We start from the raw sequence: 18,243 nt of genomic DNA on the forward strand, positions 1-18,243 counted from the left end.
AGCTAGGAGATAAAATTGCAATAGTTATCATACTGAGCCCTTCTCCCTCCTATAGTGCAAATAGATCTAGGAAATGCCTTTCTTCATACATTTTACACAGTAAAATACTATACTTTCCTACTCAGAAATAAGTATAACTGATTTAAATATGTATTTAGATAGAGGTGTTACCATATATTTATTGGTTGTACCTACTTTTTAGTATCCAGAGATGGGTGGCAAATAAATTTCCTAAATAAATAAATCTATATTTACAAATAGTACGTACCATTTGTAATTTTGGATTATAATAATTTGGAAAATTATTCTTAATAGGGAATAAGGAAGATCATTATCAGGATTATTCTCGCATATTGAATTGAACAGTAACATATTTAAAAGATAAAGATTTACATATTTGCTGCTTATTCAGAATCAAATCATACTTTTGTTTAAATGTTAAGATGCAGTAAGGGGACTTATTAGGTAGATTTACTTTGGGCTCGGAAACTTTACTCAAGCAGAAGTCATGGACAGACTGAACACATACAAAATTCAGTATTTAACTTATGGGAGACAGGAGTAGCTTTCAGACTGATCTTTATAGGTTAAAATGTAATCTGAAAATGATAGAACAAATATTAAAGCAGCAATCAGTAATTACTGATTTGTCATTTTGAAAAAGAATTCAATATATAAAAAGGATTATGGAATAGTAGTTGTAACAGTTCACAATACTGTATGAATATGAATCAATTTCAAGAATCATTTTCAGTGCTAGCTAAAAATTGAAAAGGAGTCCAGTAGCAACTTTTTCGGCTAGCAAACTTTATGAAATGATATAAACTTTCATGAGCTGCAGCTCATTTCATCTGAAGCACAAAGTGGCTAGAAAGAGATAGGATTTAAATTAGGGTGAGGTGGAAGGGGAAAGGTGAGGGCAATTCAGGTTATATGTGAGACAAATTACCAGTACCTTACCAATTAACAACTGTAATGCATTAAAATCCATTGTGTTTGTCCTTCTGAGATTGCCTGAAACCTTTTGAGGTATATGTAGGCATGAGGGGTTTAGGTAAAGTGAAACAGGTCACAGAAAAATGACACAGATCACTTTCCTGGAAATACAAAAGAAGAGGGACTGAAGCTTAATTAAAGGAGCTTGGTATATTTAGTTTTTAGAAAAGAAAATATTGAGCAGGAATATAGTAGCATTCTTCAAAAATAGAGAGGAAGGCTGGAAACTTTTTCTACCACCCCAGAATATGGAAAAGTTGCATTCTTAATATCAGTATAAAAAAAGAACTTTTAAGTAGATGCTGTCTTTCTCATTTTTTTACAACTTTTATCTTCTAAAACCTTCCTCTTCTGAATAAATAGTGGAAAATTTATCCAAGAGAGAGTGAAGGAGAAACATGTGTGCTCAAGTATGTGTTTGAAAAGGTGAATGAATGCAATTTGCCAGCAGCTGAACTCTTTTGATAATTTTGAATAAATATTTAAAATCTAGGTCTTCAAATCTTAATATTGGAAGGTATTATGCTCTAATTAAAATGGTCTTGCAGTTTCAAAAATTGTGATTTGATACATAAACCTTTGTATTCTGCCTGTCCTGTACAAATACTGTACTATACTATACCTAGGCAGATAGATCAACTCCACAAAGCATCCACACAAAGTCTTTTTATTGGCTCATCAGGCATCCTGTCAACTCACATTTATGATGAGGTTCTTCTTAATGTCCAATCCTTTGCATATCTGAATTGTGGTGCAGGAAGATAATAAAGTCTCAACCTCATGATGATTGAAGCAGCCACATGGTATGGTGGCTTCAGGCAAGAGTTAAGGAACCTCCCCCAACCCACCAAGGGTCAATTCAGTGACCAGTCAGGGTTACATATGTGGCCACATGACATGGACTACATTTCTCGGATACCTTAACTACATTTACCATGATGCATTCCCTTAAGGGGACAGCTCACAAGTCCTATCCCAACTATCCCAAATCCCATTAACTCTAAACTATCTGGACAGCACACTATGTGAACGTCATCTCTCTAAGGAAAGTAAACAGCAAAACTTAGAACACAAACATAATGTAGGAGAACAAGGCATTTCCTTTAATATGTATAACACCAAGTGATGCATTATTTAAGGCACAAACTTCTAGGGGCACTGAAAAGCAACATTTCTTTCCTATTCAGAAGTAAAGGGCAGTAGGGAGTTGCCAGGAACAAAAAGCTTCCCTCCCACTCTCTGAATACAGTGACATTCATTTGGAGAGAAGCAGGACCAGCATTTTGAAAGCAGGCTTCTTCAGCCCAACAATAACACACAATGAGTTATTGGCTTGTTTTATATATGGATCTCTTTTCAGCAACTAACTTTGACTCCCCACAGTCTGGATAAATGATTGATTTTGTTGTTATAAAGAGACAGAGCTTTTCCACCAAACTTGATAATGCAAACATCTTTTACTCCATTTGTTCCTACTCACATTAAATAGATCCTTATTAAAATGCACTTTCCAGAAAATACCTGCAGCTAGCCTTTTATCACCATGTTTTGTATATAAAATAAGCAATTTGTCCCACTCTTTTCCTTTGCAACAGGCTACTGGGAAATTCAATCAATCCCTATAGAAACTGATTGTCACAGTATTGAAACTGAAATGTATTGATCTCCTTGTAAAACATTGTTCATGATTATTTAAATTACGTAAAAGTTTTATCCTACATGATTGTCTGTATGGATATTTTAAAATAATTAGCATATTAGGAAGAATCCAATCCAATTTTATGTTCAGTGGCATTCAGTGGGAGATACATAAATTAGAATTGGAATGTGGAACTAGCCACATTGTAGTGAGGGCGTGAGTGTGTTCCTTTTGTATTATACTGTTATCCAAAGTTTTTGGAGCTGTGTTTGTGGAATATCTAGCAATCCATTCATACATTACAAAGTTTTGTATTAAAGTATTCAGTTTAAAATGCATGGAGTTATGTACTTTAGTTTTAATAGTTATAAATATAGCATTCATGCATACATGATAGGGAGCAAGTTTGATTCAGTGATTAAAGTGCTGACTTAAGTTATGCTCTAGTCCTGTCTAGTTCTTAGACAGGAAAGCCAGCTGGGTGACCTTGGGCCAGTCACTCTCGCTCTCTCAGTCTAACCCCCCCACCCCCAAAGGACTGTTGTGGTGAAAATAAGAGGAGGATGGAATATTAGGTATGTTCATTGTCTCTAGCTATTTATTAAAAAATGTGGAAATTTAAAAATTCTTTTAAAAATAGTTGAATTTCCCACTAGTATAAACAGTTGTTCTTTAGTTGCTAAGTCATGTCCAACTCTTCGCAGCTCCATGGACTATAGCAAGCCAGGCTCCCCTGTCCTGAAATTGATAAAAATTTTATAGTTCTAGTAACACTGACTGAAATTCTAAACATAAGATTGCTTAAATCCTATTGATTAAAAAATTAAATGTATTTTCTCGATTCAGCATTTACACTTTTTGTAAACATTTAAATTAAAACAGAAACAGTTTTAAAGATCTACCAACCTAATTATGAATGATAACACTCATCTGATAATCGTTAGGAATTTTTACAAAACTAAATTGATACTAGAAGATAGTTGTATAAGCTATGGCTTTGGAGTAATCAACCTGTAATTATATATATGCTACTGTTGAAACTATTTCCAATCCTAAAATTCCTCATTTTTATCTCATTATCTTAATCTGCCTCAATCCATATGTATGATGCAGAGCAGGTATAAGAAAGGATAGAGTTTATATTGTTCTAGATCAGGGGCATCAAATTCACAGTGTACGGCATCATCACAAGACTTTCCCCTCCTTTGCTAAACAGGGTGTGGGTGTGGCCAGCACATGAGGCATCCAGGCCATGGGCCAGGAATTTGACAGCCCTGTTCTAGATGATAGTAATCATATGCTTAGCTATCTTATATTTCATATTCTCATATATATCTTAATGCATATAATTGCCCACATAAATTATATATTTCCTTCCTTCCTTCCTCCCTCCCTCCCTCCCTCCCTCCCTCCCCCGAGCTTATTTGTACATTATTATTTTTTATTTTGCATTTTAGGGGACCTTATGAAACAGAAGCATATGAGGCATATTTATTCAATTGGACCAACTATATGTTGTCTGTGTATAATACTATGTTTCTTGTATTTCTTGGTGTAATATTATATTCTTGTGTTTCTTGTGGTAATATTAGATATAATATTACATGAAATGATAGATAATGGTTTCATGTAGTTCTAATGAGTGATCTATGTATATTTTTTAGCAAAGAATAATAAAACTAGAAGGTGGGAGGATGGAGTCTTAAAAAGGAAGACAAGGGACTTGTCTTCTTTAGATTTTAATACCTGGAAGTGCTACTATTAACACTATGTTTTTCTAATTTGAAAATATTAGTAAGTTCCTATGTTACACTAGATATCCAGCAGTGGTGGGATTCAACATTTTTAACTACCAGTTCTGCAACAAAAGAAGACCCAGCCAATCAGCTGGGACTCGGGAAGCAGAGAATAGATGTGGGTGGGGCCAGTCAGAGGTAGTATTTGCTGGTTCTCTGAACTACTCAAAATTTCCGCTACTAGTTCTCTAGAACTGGTCAGAACCTGCTGAATACCACCTCTGATATCCAGGCATCTACATATGGTTTTCAAAGGCATGCAGACAAAGATTAAAATTTTGTAGGCCTAGTCAATCTGTACATTTTGTGAGGCATATCAATCATATGTAAGAATATATCTGAGAGTTTACTTACTAAATTTTCATACAGCATCAAATAACAGAATTCGTAGTCAGGACTTTCTTTTACTTTATGTAGGAAAATAGAGAAATGTGGAATGTGGTTCAATAAAGTTGATGGAAGATAATTTGTCATATTTTAGCTGGATTGTGCCACTGATGGCCAGAAAGAGAAAATTACAGACAAGAGCATTTTGTCAATGAAGAAGCAAGAAATACTCTTAGAACAACACAAAGTAAGTAAAAATTATTTTAAAATGAAATATAGATAGATTTAAGATGCTATTATTTTGCTAAGTGTTTTCCTTGAATTACATATATGTAATTCCTTGAATTACATATATTCTCTTCTATGAAATGTGTTAAGTTCAGAGAGGTACAGGGAACTTCACTCTAGCCCTTCCCCTGCAACTCCCAGGGGCATAAAGAGGAGAGACATAAAAGATACCACCAGACTTGTCAATAAAATACAATTCTAGTCTTCTTGAATTCTATTTCCTGGCCTGATCTACCTTGAAAGTCTGACAGTCAGGCATTAAGAAAACAATGTCAAAAACATAGGAGCCTGTCTTATACTAAGATTATTGCAATATTAATTACACTGACTGGCAACAGGATTTCATTCATATTTACTAACAGTAGTACCTGAATATGTTAAAAAGTGAACATGGACTTTTTGAATGCAAAGCATAAAAGTGTAAAATCTGTTTGCCCGTCTTTCCATCCATCCATCCATCCATCCATCCAACCATCCATCTATCCATCCATCCATCCATCCATCTATCCATGTTCTCAGTCACTTTTTGTAAGACTTAATTTGCAGCCCTTTACTCATCTTCATCGCCTTTCTCGGCAGCTGTTCCAGTTTCTTTGAAACTTTCTTAAAATGTAACCCCCACCCCCCCAAAAAAACAAAACAAAAAAAACAGACAGAGTCTGAGATGGGATCTGATCAGTGCTTCTTCTGATTTGAAAATTATGTCTTTATTGAGGCAGGCAATACTTGCATTTGCAATTTTAGTAGCTGTGTCGTGTTATTGACTCCTGTTTCACTATTTAGGGTACTTCCATGAGGCCATGTTCACAAACATCATTGCAGCAGCTTTATGATTGTTAATGAAGTCACATGAGAATCATCAGTGGTAACCTGTGCATTTTCCAACCCAAAATAACAATCTGCAAAAATTGGAAGCACCTCCTCTCCTCTCTAGTTGCCACATTAATTTGTAGTGATTGGGGGAAAGGAAGGGGTCTGTTTGTAAAAGGCTTCAAAGCCAACTGCAAAGATTGACACTCTGGATTCAGTGCAGCTAAAGTAGGAAATCATGAAGAAAAGCATTTCCACAAAAAGGGAAATTGCCCACCTCCTATATTCAACAGTGGAACAAGCTTTGCTTGAGATTTTGGACAGCCAAGTCAGAAAGAAATCAGCTCAGCTGCCCGTGGATGTGGTCAGTATAAAGACAAAATAGCTGTAGTCAAAGTGTAGCAACAGCACTGAAAAACAGGTAGTCCTTACAATGATTCATTTAACAACCATTCAAAGTTACAATACTGAAAAACATGACTAATGGCTGGTGCTTGTCCTTACAACTGTTGCAGCATCCTCACAGTCACTTAATCAAAATTCAGGTGTTTGGCAATCGGCATGTATTTACAATGGTTGCAGAACCCTGGGATCACATGATCCCTATTTGTAGCTTTCCTAGCAGGCTTCCAAACAAGCAAAGTCAATGGGTTAAGACAGACTTGCTTAATGACCACATGATTCACTTAACAACTGCAATGATTTGCTTAACAACTGTGGCACAAAAGGTTGTTAAATCATGCACAGCTTACTTAACAACTGTCTTACTTAGCAAGAGAAATTCTGGTCCCAATTGTGTTGTACATTGATGATTACTTGTACCTATGAGGATTTTAAATATAAGGAAAAGGCTGCTTTGAAAAACCAATTCTGCTCACTGTACTTTAGGTTTGTTTCATACATTTAAATATTTTAAAAGGTTATAAAAATTGTCCCTAACAATTCACACTGAATAAACTCATCAAAACTGTATAGCAAATTACAGTATTTTAAATCACTACATTTAATAGTTTTGGTTCCTTCCTTTTTGCTTTCATTTACTACTATTATACTAAAGGAAATGTTAACTAAATTCTTATTTCCATAGAAAAGCTGCAGTTTACAGTGTCAAGACATAGTGTGCTAATCATAAGATTGTTCAGGAAATATTGTAATGCAAAACTATTAAATCAAGGTTTTCTTTGCAAAGCTTCATGCTGTGAACTTGACAGCATATTCTACAAATGAAATAATGCAAAATTGCTATAAAGCAAAGTGGAACATTATCTTCATGCAGATTTACAGAGTAGTCTAGCTTATTCTCTCAGAGAGAAGATTAGGAAGTGTTACTAATGCTATGGTGCTATTAATAACTACCTTTTCCGTGCTCTTTTGATCTTCGGCAATGTACTAATTTTTTTCTTAAAGGTCCACAATTAATTAAGATATTGCATATGGGGTACATCGGGGTACAATAACTACAGAGGATTCCTCTGATTTGTTTTTTTGTTTCTTTATGTGGATGCCTCTGATAAGTTATCCCAGTAGGTATCTTATGAAAGGTTAGTAGATCTAAAACAAGTTCTGCAGTTACATCCTTACCACACTGATCTTGAACGTGAACCATGATGAACATTTTCACATTAAGCTACCATTCAAATCCAGTCAATACAGATTTCCAAGGCCCTTCTCTTTCAATAGCAACTACTCCTCAAAAGAAGCTTGAGTATCAGTCTGAGAAGGTGGAATGAACTAGATGTGCACACTATATATGCTTTTTAAAATTTGTAGATAAGCATATTACCTTATTCTGGAAAGAAATGTTGTTGTCATCAGTCATTCAGTTGTGTGACTCTTGGCCATTCTATGGATGAGCACTCTCTATGCCCCTCTGTCTCGCCCCACATTCTTCAGATCCATCTGGTCATCCCAGAATCATCCTTTATACTGTCCAGCCAGTGGGGTGCTAGGGCAACTTCTTGTCCTTTTTCTGCTGATCACTCCTAGTATGATTGGCTTTTTGAGTAAGTCAGCTCTTATGACATGACCAAAATATGACTCCCTCTATTTGGCAGTCTTGGCTTCAAGTGATATTTTTGGTGAGGTTCGGTCTAGGACCTGTTATTTTTGCAGTCCATAGGATATATAATAGTCACATCCAGCACCACAATTCAAAGGCATCTACTGTTCTCCTATTTGCCTTTTTCAGAGTCCACGTTACGCAGCCATAAGTATCAAGGAAATAATAGTTTTTATTAAAAATTATACTAGTCACTTCAATAAGAAAAACTATTTATGCTTCTTTGTATTACAACCTTCACTTTAGTGAGAAAAACCTAAAAAAGTATTCTCCTGTATTTTGGTATTTTTAGAAAAAATGCCAAATTGCTTTTCTTCTATATTTTTTAAAAAGCTTCTTTATTCTCATATATATGATTATTAATAAATACAGTATATATTTTACAAGGTTATAAACAGAAGTAATTTATTTTATTTATTTCAAGAGGCTTCTCAAGAGGCTCTCTTTAATTTCTGTGGGTTACTTTAAAAACATAAATATAATACAGATAAAATACAAATGGGAAATGTCCAGGAAAAATCAATTCCACCAGCCAAAAGAAATGCAGAGGACCTTCTACTCACTGCAGTCAAAACTTGAGAGGAAAGTCAGGTTATGAAGGAAAGCCAGTCCTCTGAAATATAGTCAAAGCAGGGGCCAGATAAATCTAAGAAGAATGGTATTCCTAAGTGCAGAAATAATCAGAAGTGGCCAACTGAAGGATGAAAAAGTAGGATTACTGAGCAAACAAATAAGTGAATCCTTAACAAGTTTTCAGAGGAGCTCCCTCTGAGAAGAAGGGAGGTGTTATGTAAGAGGATGAGAAAGACCTGGGCAGAGGGGTGGAGATTGTAGATTAGTTTCCACTGATGGTTTCCTATGCAGTGCTGACTGATTCCTCCAGTTATTTCTTGAAAGCTGCTGACTTCCTACTATGACTGGAGCTTTGTTTTTAGCTGATCTAGTTGAGGCACCTTCAGAGGACATATAAGAAAGGCAACTTTCAAAGAATAAATTCACAAAAGGAATAGAACAGGGAGATGACTGAGAACCTTCATAGACAGGAGAACAGAGAGATTCACCACACATCTGGTAAGGAGGTCTGGAGAGAAGAATTTTCTTTGTGGTTTATTGTTCATCAGAGGAACAGGGACCTAGACAACTTCTCTCATGATCCACAGAGGATTGCCATTTTAATTTTGCTTCCTAAAGATGACGAGACTCCACACGCAACAGGCTGGTTGGCCTCTTGACTAAAGGCCCATCTCTCAACTTTTGAGGGAAGATAAGAAATGTTTCAATTTAAAACAGAAAGTACATGTGGGAAAATGACACCAAGAAGGCTTCCAGAAGATAAAATAAAAATGGAAGGAATAGAGACACGGAGAGATGTGACGTAAAGACTCTGGTCTATAAATAAAAGAACCCTTATTTTCTGAACCTTCAGAATTGATTTCAGGGCCTCCCTTCTGATTACCCCCTAGATTAAAAGCATTGCCACAAATGTCAGGAAGTAAGGAAGAAAACTCTACAACTCTGAAAAGGTAAACATTCCTGCCTCTGCCCTGAAAGGGAACAAGTAATAGGCAGTGGTGATCAGAGATTCCCTCTTGAGAGCAGGAGACAAAGTAGTAATCTTTCAGTTGGATAGTTTACCAAGAAAAATGTGCTGTCTTCCTGGGGCAAAGATTCCAGATATGAAGAAAATATTTCAAAGATACTTTATGCACTCTAACAATCATCCCTTTCTCCTCATCAAATGACATAATGATGGGAACAAATGACAGAACATGATGGAATCATGAAGATGTTTCAAGAGATTAATGAAGGAAGGTGAAATAGCTGGGGATACAAGTGGTGTTTTCTTCAGAGTTCTTGTTGAAGGATATGGCCCAGGAAGAGGCAGAAGAACATAATAGATAAGTCTCCTGAGGGCCAGGAAGAATGTTTTGGGAAGGTTATTTGCATCTTTGCATGTGGAAGGCTTTAAACTGAAATCTGAAGGACATGAAAAAGATGGCATGATGTCAAGTACCAGGAACAGAATTGGGAGGCATGCGTAGGTTGACTAGAAGGAAAGAACATTAAATTATGTGGCCCAAGAAGTCTAGTGATTCTCAAATTTGCAGAATGTGGGGAAATAATGGGAAGAAATAGAAGTCTTAATGAATGAATTTGAATATAATTTGGTAGGCATTACTGAAACTTAATAGAATGAAGGTCATAAATGGAAATGCAAACATAGAAAGGTGTAATTTATTTAAAAGAAATAAAACAAATAAAAGGAGAGAAAAGGCATTTTATGTGAAGGAGGAGCAGAGGTTTGTGGCCAGCCACTGATAAAGATGGCCTGCTGAGCTCTCTGATTTTACCCCACCTAGCTATTTTTTCTAATATAGTTGATTTATCTTACGAAATGTTTTATCACGTAGTAAGATAATTTAAGCAAAATATTGAAGAAGTAGTTGCTACATAAAGAAAAGGGATTAAAGCTTATTTGGAAGACCTGAAAAAGGTTCAAGAAAACAAAAAAAAAAGCAACAAAGGAAGAAAGCACTCTTCACAGAGTGGACAGAGATCTGTTATGGACATAATTGGACAAATAAAAAAACAACTCCAAAACGAATTAAAGACAGTATGGTATGATGTGGTGGGAGTAACTGAAGACTAGACAGGTACATATGAGCAAATGAGTAAACAATTTAAGGAAATGTCATGACAAATAGCAGATATAGCTCAGGTAGACAGCAAAGCTTGTAATATAGCCACAAGTAATACTTAGAGACAAGCAAGACTCAAAAGGATATTTCTGAAATAAAGACTGAGTTGTCAGATTTACAGGATTGAAACAGGACAAATAATTTAAGAATCAAAGGAATGTCAGAGAAAACTGGAACAATGATTTGACTACAGTACTTATTTGATTTCTAAAATCAATGGCCTGATTTGAACCTGACAAATAATTGAAATTTTGATCAGATTTGTAAACTAAAACATAAAAGTCTTTGGAGATTCTCAGTCATCCAGGCCATAGTTGTCTCAAAAGTGCTTTTTCAAGAGGCAGCTGGATTGTTTTTTCCTTGAAGAAGAACAAAACTTTTTGTTTCTCATCCAAGAAACTTCATCGGTTGTGATGAAGTGGAGTGGTGGGTGGTAGTGGAAGGATGGAGGTTAGGTACTGACAATTGAGACTGGGTGGTGGGGGATGGAAGGATAGGTTCTGATGGGTGGGGGATGAAAGTTTGTATTTCTTTGTAGTCATCTGGTCCCTAGTGCTCTCTGTTGAGAGCTGCTTTGTAGATGGGAGATAGGTGGTGTCAGAACCCTCCCCTCTGTTGAGAGAATGCTGTTCAATGTTAACATAACTCTTTTACCCCTTTCATATCAATGATCCTCTCTATCCAAAAGGTAGAATTTGCTGTCTTCAAAAGAGTGACTTTTGTCTTTCAAATGCAGATGGACAACTGAATCTTATCCTGTTGGGTTTGATCTCTTATGTTGTGCTATGCACCTGTGATTGTTTTGTTTCACCAATGTACAGACCTGCACATGTCTTACTGCATTGTATTGCATATAGCACATCGCTCAGTTTTTGTCTGGGTGTTTTATCCTTGGGGTGGACAAGCTTCTGCCATAGTGTATTCTTGGGTTTAAAGGGTACATATATGTTGTATTGGTTGAAAATTCTCCTGAGCTTTTCAGATATTCCTGCATCATATGGAATGACAATGTTGCTAGGTTTGTTGATCTCTTGTTTGTCTGTAATGGAGGAGCACCTGTTGGATCTTTTTCTGGATTTGATACAGGTCCAGTTAGGATAACCACAACTTCTGAGGGACCCCTTGACATGTTTTAGTTCTTTTCCTTTTCCCTCTTTACTGGTAGGCAATTAAGCTCAGTTGTGTAGAGTTCTAATCACTCCCATTTTGTGCTCCAGTGGGTGGTGAGAATCAAAATTTAAATACTGATTTGTGTGTGGGGTTTTCTGCAAACTTAAATGTTAAGGCTTCTATCTTCCTTAATGTGCACAGTAGGAAAGGGAAACAATCAAGATATTGTGTGAGGGTATATAATAGGCTGTCAAGATAGGCAGAAAATCTAGAGAATGAGTCCTGAGCTAGATCACCGAAATTTCACAGAAGAAAGCAGTAATAAGAGAAAGCTTCAATATCTGAAAAACAACTTAGTGATTACTGTTGCTTACTGTTTCATTTCCCACAAGGCTGAAGAAGAAAATAGCTAGACCGACTCTGATTTTAATTAGCTGGTCAAAAAGGTAAAATCTGTAGGAGCTCTGGGAGAAAGAGTGATCACATCATTTTGAGATTCAAAATGCTAAAAATTGAAATTTAATTTGGGGCAAAGTTGTATATGCACACTGAATTTCAGGAGAGCCAATTTCAAAAGATTTTGAGAAGTATTAGGCAGGATCCCGTGGTCAGAAATCCTTCAGTCAAAGGAAATATAGGAAGATTGGGAACCGCTGAATCATACAGTTTTCCAGTGAGGAAAAAAAGAGAGTAAGAAGCTGCTTAGGTAGCTTCTGTGGCTGCGTAAAGTGATTTCAACTGAATGAAGAATTAAAAGGGACCTATACAGAAAATGGAAAAGGGGTATAATCATGCAGAAGGCATACCTGCAATTATTGAATTACAGATAAAAGCTAGTATCTGCAAAAAGAAAGACAGAAAAGCTAAAGCACTTAGCTTGAAAGTCTTAGACTAGTGATGGAAGCTAAAAGCAACAAAAGGGTTTTTTTTGGTCATGTCAATAGTAAAAGGAAGAAAAAGGGAGGAACGGGTCCACTGTTTGGAGATGACATTGGAAAAGGATTCTAACAAGTGATTTGGGAGGAAAACTATTCAAATGGTTTTAAGGAGAAACTATGACACAAGATAAGAATGATAATCCAAGAGTCTTGTAAAAATTCATGTATTCATCTTACAGTCTTAGGACCTTTGAAAAATCTTGGAGGATGAGTATAGTGTCATGAGATTGAAGCAAAGCAAATATTCTTCCCCTTAAACGGGGACAAAAAGAAGAGCTGGGCAATTACAGAATGGTTAGGTTAATATTGGAACTTGCACAAGGTTGAAACATTATTAAGCAATTTGGGAGAATTTGGAAAAGAATGCATTGCTTTGCAGAAGCTACCATGTATTCTTCAAAAACAAGTTCTGCCAGACCAGATTGACCTTGGTTGATGCACTGATCAGTTCAGTTGTATCATAAGACTGCACTGGACTTCAACAAAACATTCAACAAAATCATCTATGAAATGTTACTAGAGAAGATAGCAAAATGCAAGCTAAACAATGGTCTCATTAAATGGATAAAGACCTAATTAAATGATTTATTCCAATGATTAGTAGATCAAAAAAGTAGGCCAAAAAAGCAACACAAAAGCTCTGCCGCTTTTTTTTTCATGGAAGTCTCAGAGAGAAAAATGGAGAGGCCAGAGAGTCTTATCCAAAGTAGTGTTTTCCCAGAAGCTTCTTCTGCTATGCCCAGAGTTGCTTTGGGTGAGCTGAACACAGCATATAAATTTGATTAATAAATAAAGTGGTAGCTTAGTAAATAAAGTAGTAGATTAGTGAACAAAAAACATATACATTTGATTAATAAATAAAAAAATTAGGCCCCAGACACAAGGAAGTTGCAGCCCTGGAATTTCTCATTTTCCCACTGAGCCATAATGGTAATTGCCCACAATCAGTCCCTACATTCATTTACCTGTTAATAAAAGCTTAACCCCCAAACTCATGGGGAGATGAGTTGAATGAAATGTTGTTTGGCAGAGTTATTGCATTTGCCCTTAAAATTTACACATCTCTCAGTAAAGTGGTTTGTTAGTTTTAACCTAATAGGATGGATGATCATATCTGTTGTGTTTTTAAGCCATGTTTTGTCTTAAGACATTGTGTGAACTGTGTCATTTATGGTTTACTTACCAATTTTATTTTTAATGCACTTGTTCAATTTGTAAGCTGCCTCAAATATCCAGGCAAATCTAGACTATAAAACTAGACTATATACAATTGTATATTTTGATTAAAAAATAGGTCAAGATCACACTTCATTATATGTATTTCAGGGGACAAGATGTGCTGGAAGGATAAATAATTTTATTCATGCAAAGTAGGCTTAGTCTATAATAACCCTCTTATTCCCTTCCTTAGAACCTAATGCTTCTGTAGTACATAAACCTTTTCTGTGTGATCTTTTGCTCATAATTCTGAATATTCTGTCTGAGAATTTGGTAATGGATCACTGAGAGTTAGAATATACAAAAGAACAATTTTTAGAAACTATGAGAAACTATCTCAATCATGAGATAAAGTGCCCAATGAGGACTTAGCGTAGTAATCATGGAGTGACACTTAAAGAAGTCAAATGAATCAGATGGCAAGGGAGGTATAATTCATTCAACCCAGAACATGAGCTTTTAAGAGGGATAATGTATTTGTTGTGGTTTGCTGGCAGCCTGTGCAGACGGCAGCAGAATTGGACAGTGGGGAAAAACAAGGACCAGTCCAGGAGTCTGGGGAGGATTTGGATGAGGGTCCTGCATCCGATGCAGAGATGGGGCCAGGACCATTTGGAAGTTATGTGCTGACTCCAGAGCCTCCAGAATCTGGCAGTAATGAGGCAGAGGAACAAGGGGAGCTTGTTCCCAGTGTGCATGTTCACAGAGCTGCCAGAAGGCAAGAGCAGCTAAGACAAAAGGGGCGACTCAGGAGTAAGGCTTGGAGGTGATTGCTCCTCCCATAAGGTATAAAGGAAGTGCAAAGATAGGAAAACCTTTGCAGGAAGCAATGTTGTTTGCTCTGATCGGTTTAGACTCTGAAAGCTCCGTAGTGAATTTGATCTCTTTTTGGTTTTAAAAGACTAATTGGGACTTTAGTCCTTGGCAGCACTTCAGGTCAAATAAAGTGCGTTCTTAACAGTATTCCTCCGAAGAACTTTGGCAGATGTTCCTGGGACTATTTATAACTGGTTGAAAACTCATTCTGGGCTGTGAATGATGATAATTCGCAGCCATTGAACTAAAATAAAAGGGTTTGGGATTTTATGTGTGTTTGTTGGTGTCTCAGGAAGCCTTGGTCAGAATAGTATTAGCATATTTTATTTTTGTGGTAATCTATTTTATTAATAATAAAAATAATGTATTCTGTTTCTGAGAGAGAGTGAAGGAGAAAGAGAGACAGGGAGGCAGGTGAAGGAGGAAGGAAGGGAGGAAGGAGGGAGGGAGGGAGGGAAGGAAGGAAGGAGGGAAGGAAGGAGAGAAGGAAAATGAAACATTGCCCATATCCTGAGTATGCCCATAGCATTGTTGACTTTACAAGGCAATTGATATACTTGTTAGGCCTAATATTGCATCAAATATGATTAAAAGAAAATACAAATTTGATTATAAGTCAAGACATTGATTTCAGTGCCTACTACAGAAAAGCCAACACTCAAAGAGAGCAGAGCGGGTTTATCACTATAATTCTGTTTCCAATGACAATCTCCATGCCAAACAAATCCATATCCTTATTTATACACATGCATTCCTCACTGTTGGAATAGCTGTAACATATGATGGATGCATAAAAAGTACAAGTACATTCTATGTACCGGACTGCTAAGGTCCACCCACAAAGATGAATTAGCTGCTATTCTAATGAAAGTGTCTTATCTCGGATAGAGTGATAATCATCACTTCTACATGGCCATTAGGGCTAAAAGCCAGAAAACTATGTATTTGCATAAAAGAAAAAAAATTAATCTAACCAAGAGAAAAAAAAGATAGGTGGCCTTCTTAGCAACTACCTTTCTTTTCATCCTAACACTTGCAATACATCCACTCAAATTCATGCTGAGTTTTCCTGGAGAAGGAGGAGTAAAATGTGTGTGTTTTCTGAAGCACAGTGAAACTGGGCCTCCCCCCCAACCCAAATTATGCATACATAAATCCTTCTTTTGTGAAAAGGATTCATTGGGTCAGATAACGTGTAAAGGAGAAAGCTACATATCTCACAGGCTTCCATGTTTCCACATGGATGCTTCTCTACACACAGATTGAAGACTGAATTATGAACAGACCTTTAAATACAGGGGTCAGGAAAGGTCAAGTTTTGTCTTCAAAAGTGTAGTTGAATGAGAAGGATGGGTTTTATTACCGAGGGCAGGAAAAGATTCACAAGGTGGAGTTTTTGAGGATTTTTTGCTTATTTATTTCTTTGCAGCATACCAAAATATAGGAAAATCAATACTTAGCAATATTTTAGTTTAAAAGACACCATGATGATGCATAATATAACATACAAGGAGGACTAAATGAGCCAATTCATTTAGTGCTAATATTACCATCTCACAACGTAAACATTTTTGCATCTGTCTGCCCAACTTCTCTGTTTATCCTCAATGCTGGAAAGCAGGGAGACCTATGTATTTGTTCTCTGTTCTGCCATGTTTACCTAACTGTCATCAATACAAAGCTTTCCACATAGTTCACAAAACTTAGAATAAAATACATATTTAAAAGAAAATGAAATGGTAGACTAGTACATACTTATGAGCCACTTGAAGTGGAAAAAGCAATTTCCTTCTCCATTGCAGTCTTCCTTGAAAGTTAGGCAGCATCTTATGCAAAGGAATATGGGGGAGGAGGAAAGGAAAATAACATCCATGCAGTTCAATGGCTAGACTACAAAACCAATTAATTGTAATCTGCAAAATGTTTTCCAATGTCTAATTATGATTCCTATTTCCCACTGCTTTTTAGGAGGGGATTAACTGGTTTTGCTTGATAAATGTAAATATGTTTCTGTTTTTGTATTATATTAATTATGTTGTTATGGCATTCACTGTTAAATAATATATCGTAAAGTTGACCAATAAGCTAAGTTGACCAATAAACTAATTGCCTAATTTGTCTATCTATCTCTTGATTTCCTAAATTCTTTAATATATTCAGCAAACTTGTAAATGCAAATACTATCCAATATAATCTCAAATTAAAATTCTAAATTAAATATATGCATATGTAAAATCTATGCTTATTTCTCAATATTATGAAATCCAAGTAACAGTAATGATAGATACCTTCTCCTATCTCTCTAATTATATACAGATCTTATCTATTGTATATTCTATACCATTCCACATATGTATAAAGATATATATCTATGTTATGTCTCACCTGTATCCACAGGTGAGCAACCAAAATTCTAAAGTTCCAAAAAATATAAGCAACCAAAAACAAACCCCAACAAAGATAACTGCTGAGGTTTTTCCAGTCCTCAGCAGTAGTTCTGAAATCTGTTTGGCAATCCTGAAGTGCCTATAAATCACAATGCCTCAGATAATCTTCACAGTACTTTCGCTCTAACAAGACACTTCGCTTCTGGCAAATTTCTCAAGCCGATCCGTTTCCTTTTATCCCCTAAGGGGGTGTGTTAGTCTCATTACTTAATCACTGGCTTGACGCTTCTTTCCCAATTGAGACTGACATCTCAATCTCCGTCTATTTCTCACGTCAAGCCAGGATCCCTCAAAGTCCTCCTCCTTACTTGAAACCTTTCGCACGTTTTCCTGATTATCTGTTACCGGCTGCTGCGTAATCAGAGAGGGAGATTCGGGGGAGGGAGAGGACTCCGACATCTTCAATAAATTAGGTTCATCTCTCATAGCTAAGTCCACTTCCTCATCCTGGCTACCTTCAAAATCACTTAATAATGCAGGATCAAATCTCAGTGCCAGATCTTCTTCACTCAAGCTCCCATCTGCTGACGGACCAGATTCAAATCCCGGAGTCACAACATATCTATATATATGAGACAGTAGTATATTATAGTATTATAAAGAATTCATCAATGCATGTAGAAAAATTTAGAAATAGATTAACTTGAAAAAGTCAATTGATTATTTAAAATAATAAACAAGATATATTCAAATATTAATATGGAGTTAATCAATTATAACTATAAATGTAGTAAATATTATAAATATTAAATGATTATTGTTATTAATATCAATGTTACTTGACCAGTTGCTGATAAATCAGTTAGGTCCGGCAGAATATCTCACAATTACACTCATCAAATGTCTCTCCTTCTTCAGTCAATACATGAGTAAAGGATAATAAAATATAGAATAGTTGATCCAAATATTCCAAATTAAAGAAAGGGGAGAGTCTTAAATTAATTGTCCAGCTCTCCGTCTCTGAAGCTACATGATTTCACTTCCTCGCGTTCAGGCAAAAAAAAAAAGGAATTGCTGAGTAATGTTTATGGCTTCCTAATATCTCAATACACTTAGCAGTACACACTCCTCCTTACGTCTTGGGTTTCCAGCAAATAGTT

General features: G+C 36.1%; 1 protein-coding gene across 1 annotated transcript in view; it reads left to right on the top strand.

Annotated features, from left to right (window-relative positions):
- Positions 1 to 18,243, top strand: part of DCDC1 (doublecortin domain containing 1) — a 283,783-nt gene that overhangs the window by 116,247 nt on the left and 149,293 nt on the right. Inside the window, exon 9 of the mRNA XM_087921221.1 lies at positions 4,913 to 5,005. Coding sequence (XP_087777347.1) covers positions 4,913 to 5,005 — 93 coding nt within the window. The remainder of the gene's footprint in view (positions 1 to 4,912; positions 5,006 to 18,243) is intronic.

The sequence above is a fragment of the Pseudonaja textilis genome, chromosome 1 (assembly GCF_049901715.1).
Source record: "Pseudonaja textilis isolate UNSWEBS1 chromosome 1, rPseTex1.2, whole genome shotgun sequence".
Lineage (NCBI taxonomy): Eukaryota > Metazoa > Chordata > Lepidosauria > Squamata > Elapidae > Pseudonaja > Pseudonaja textilis.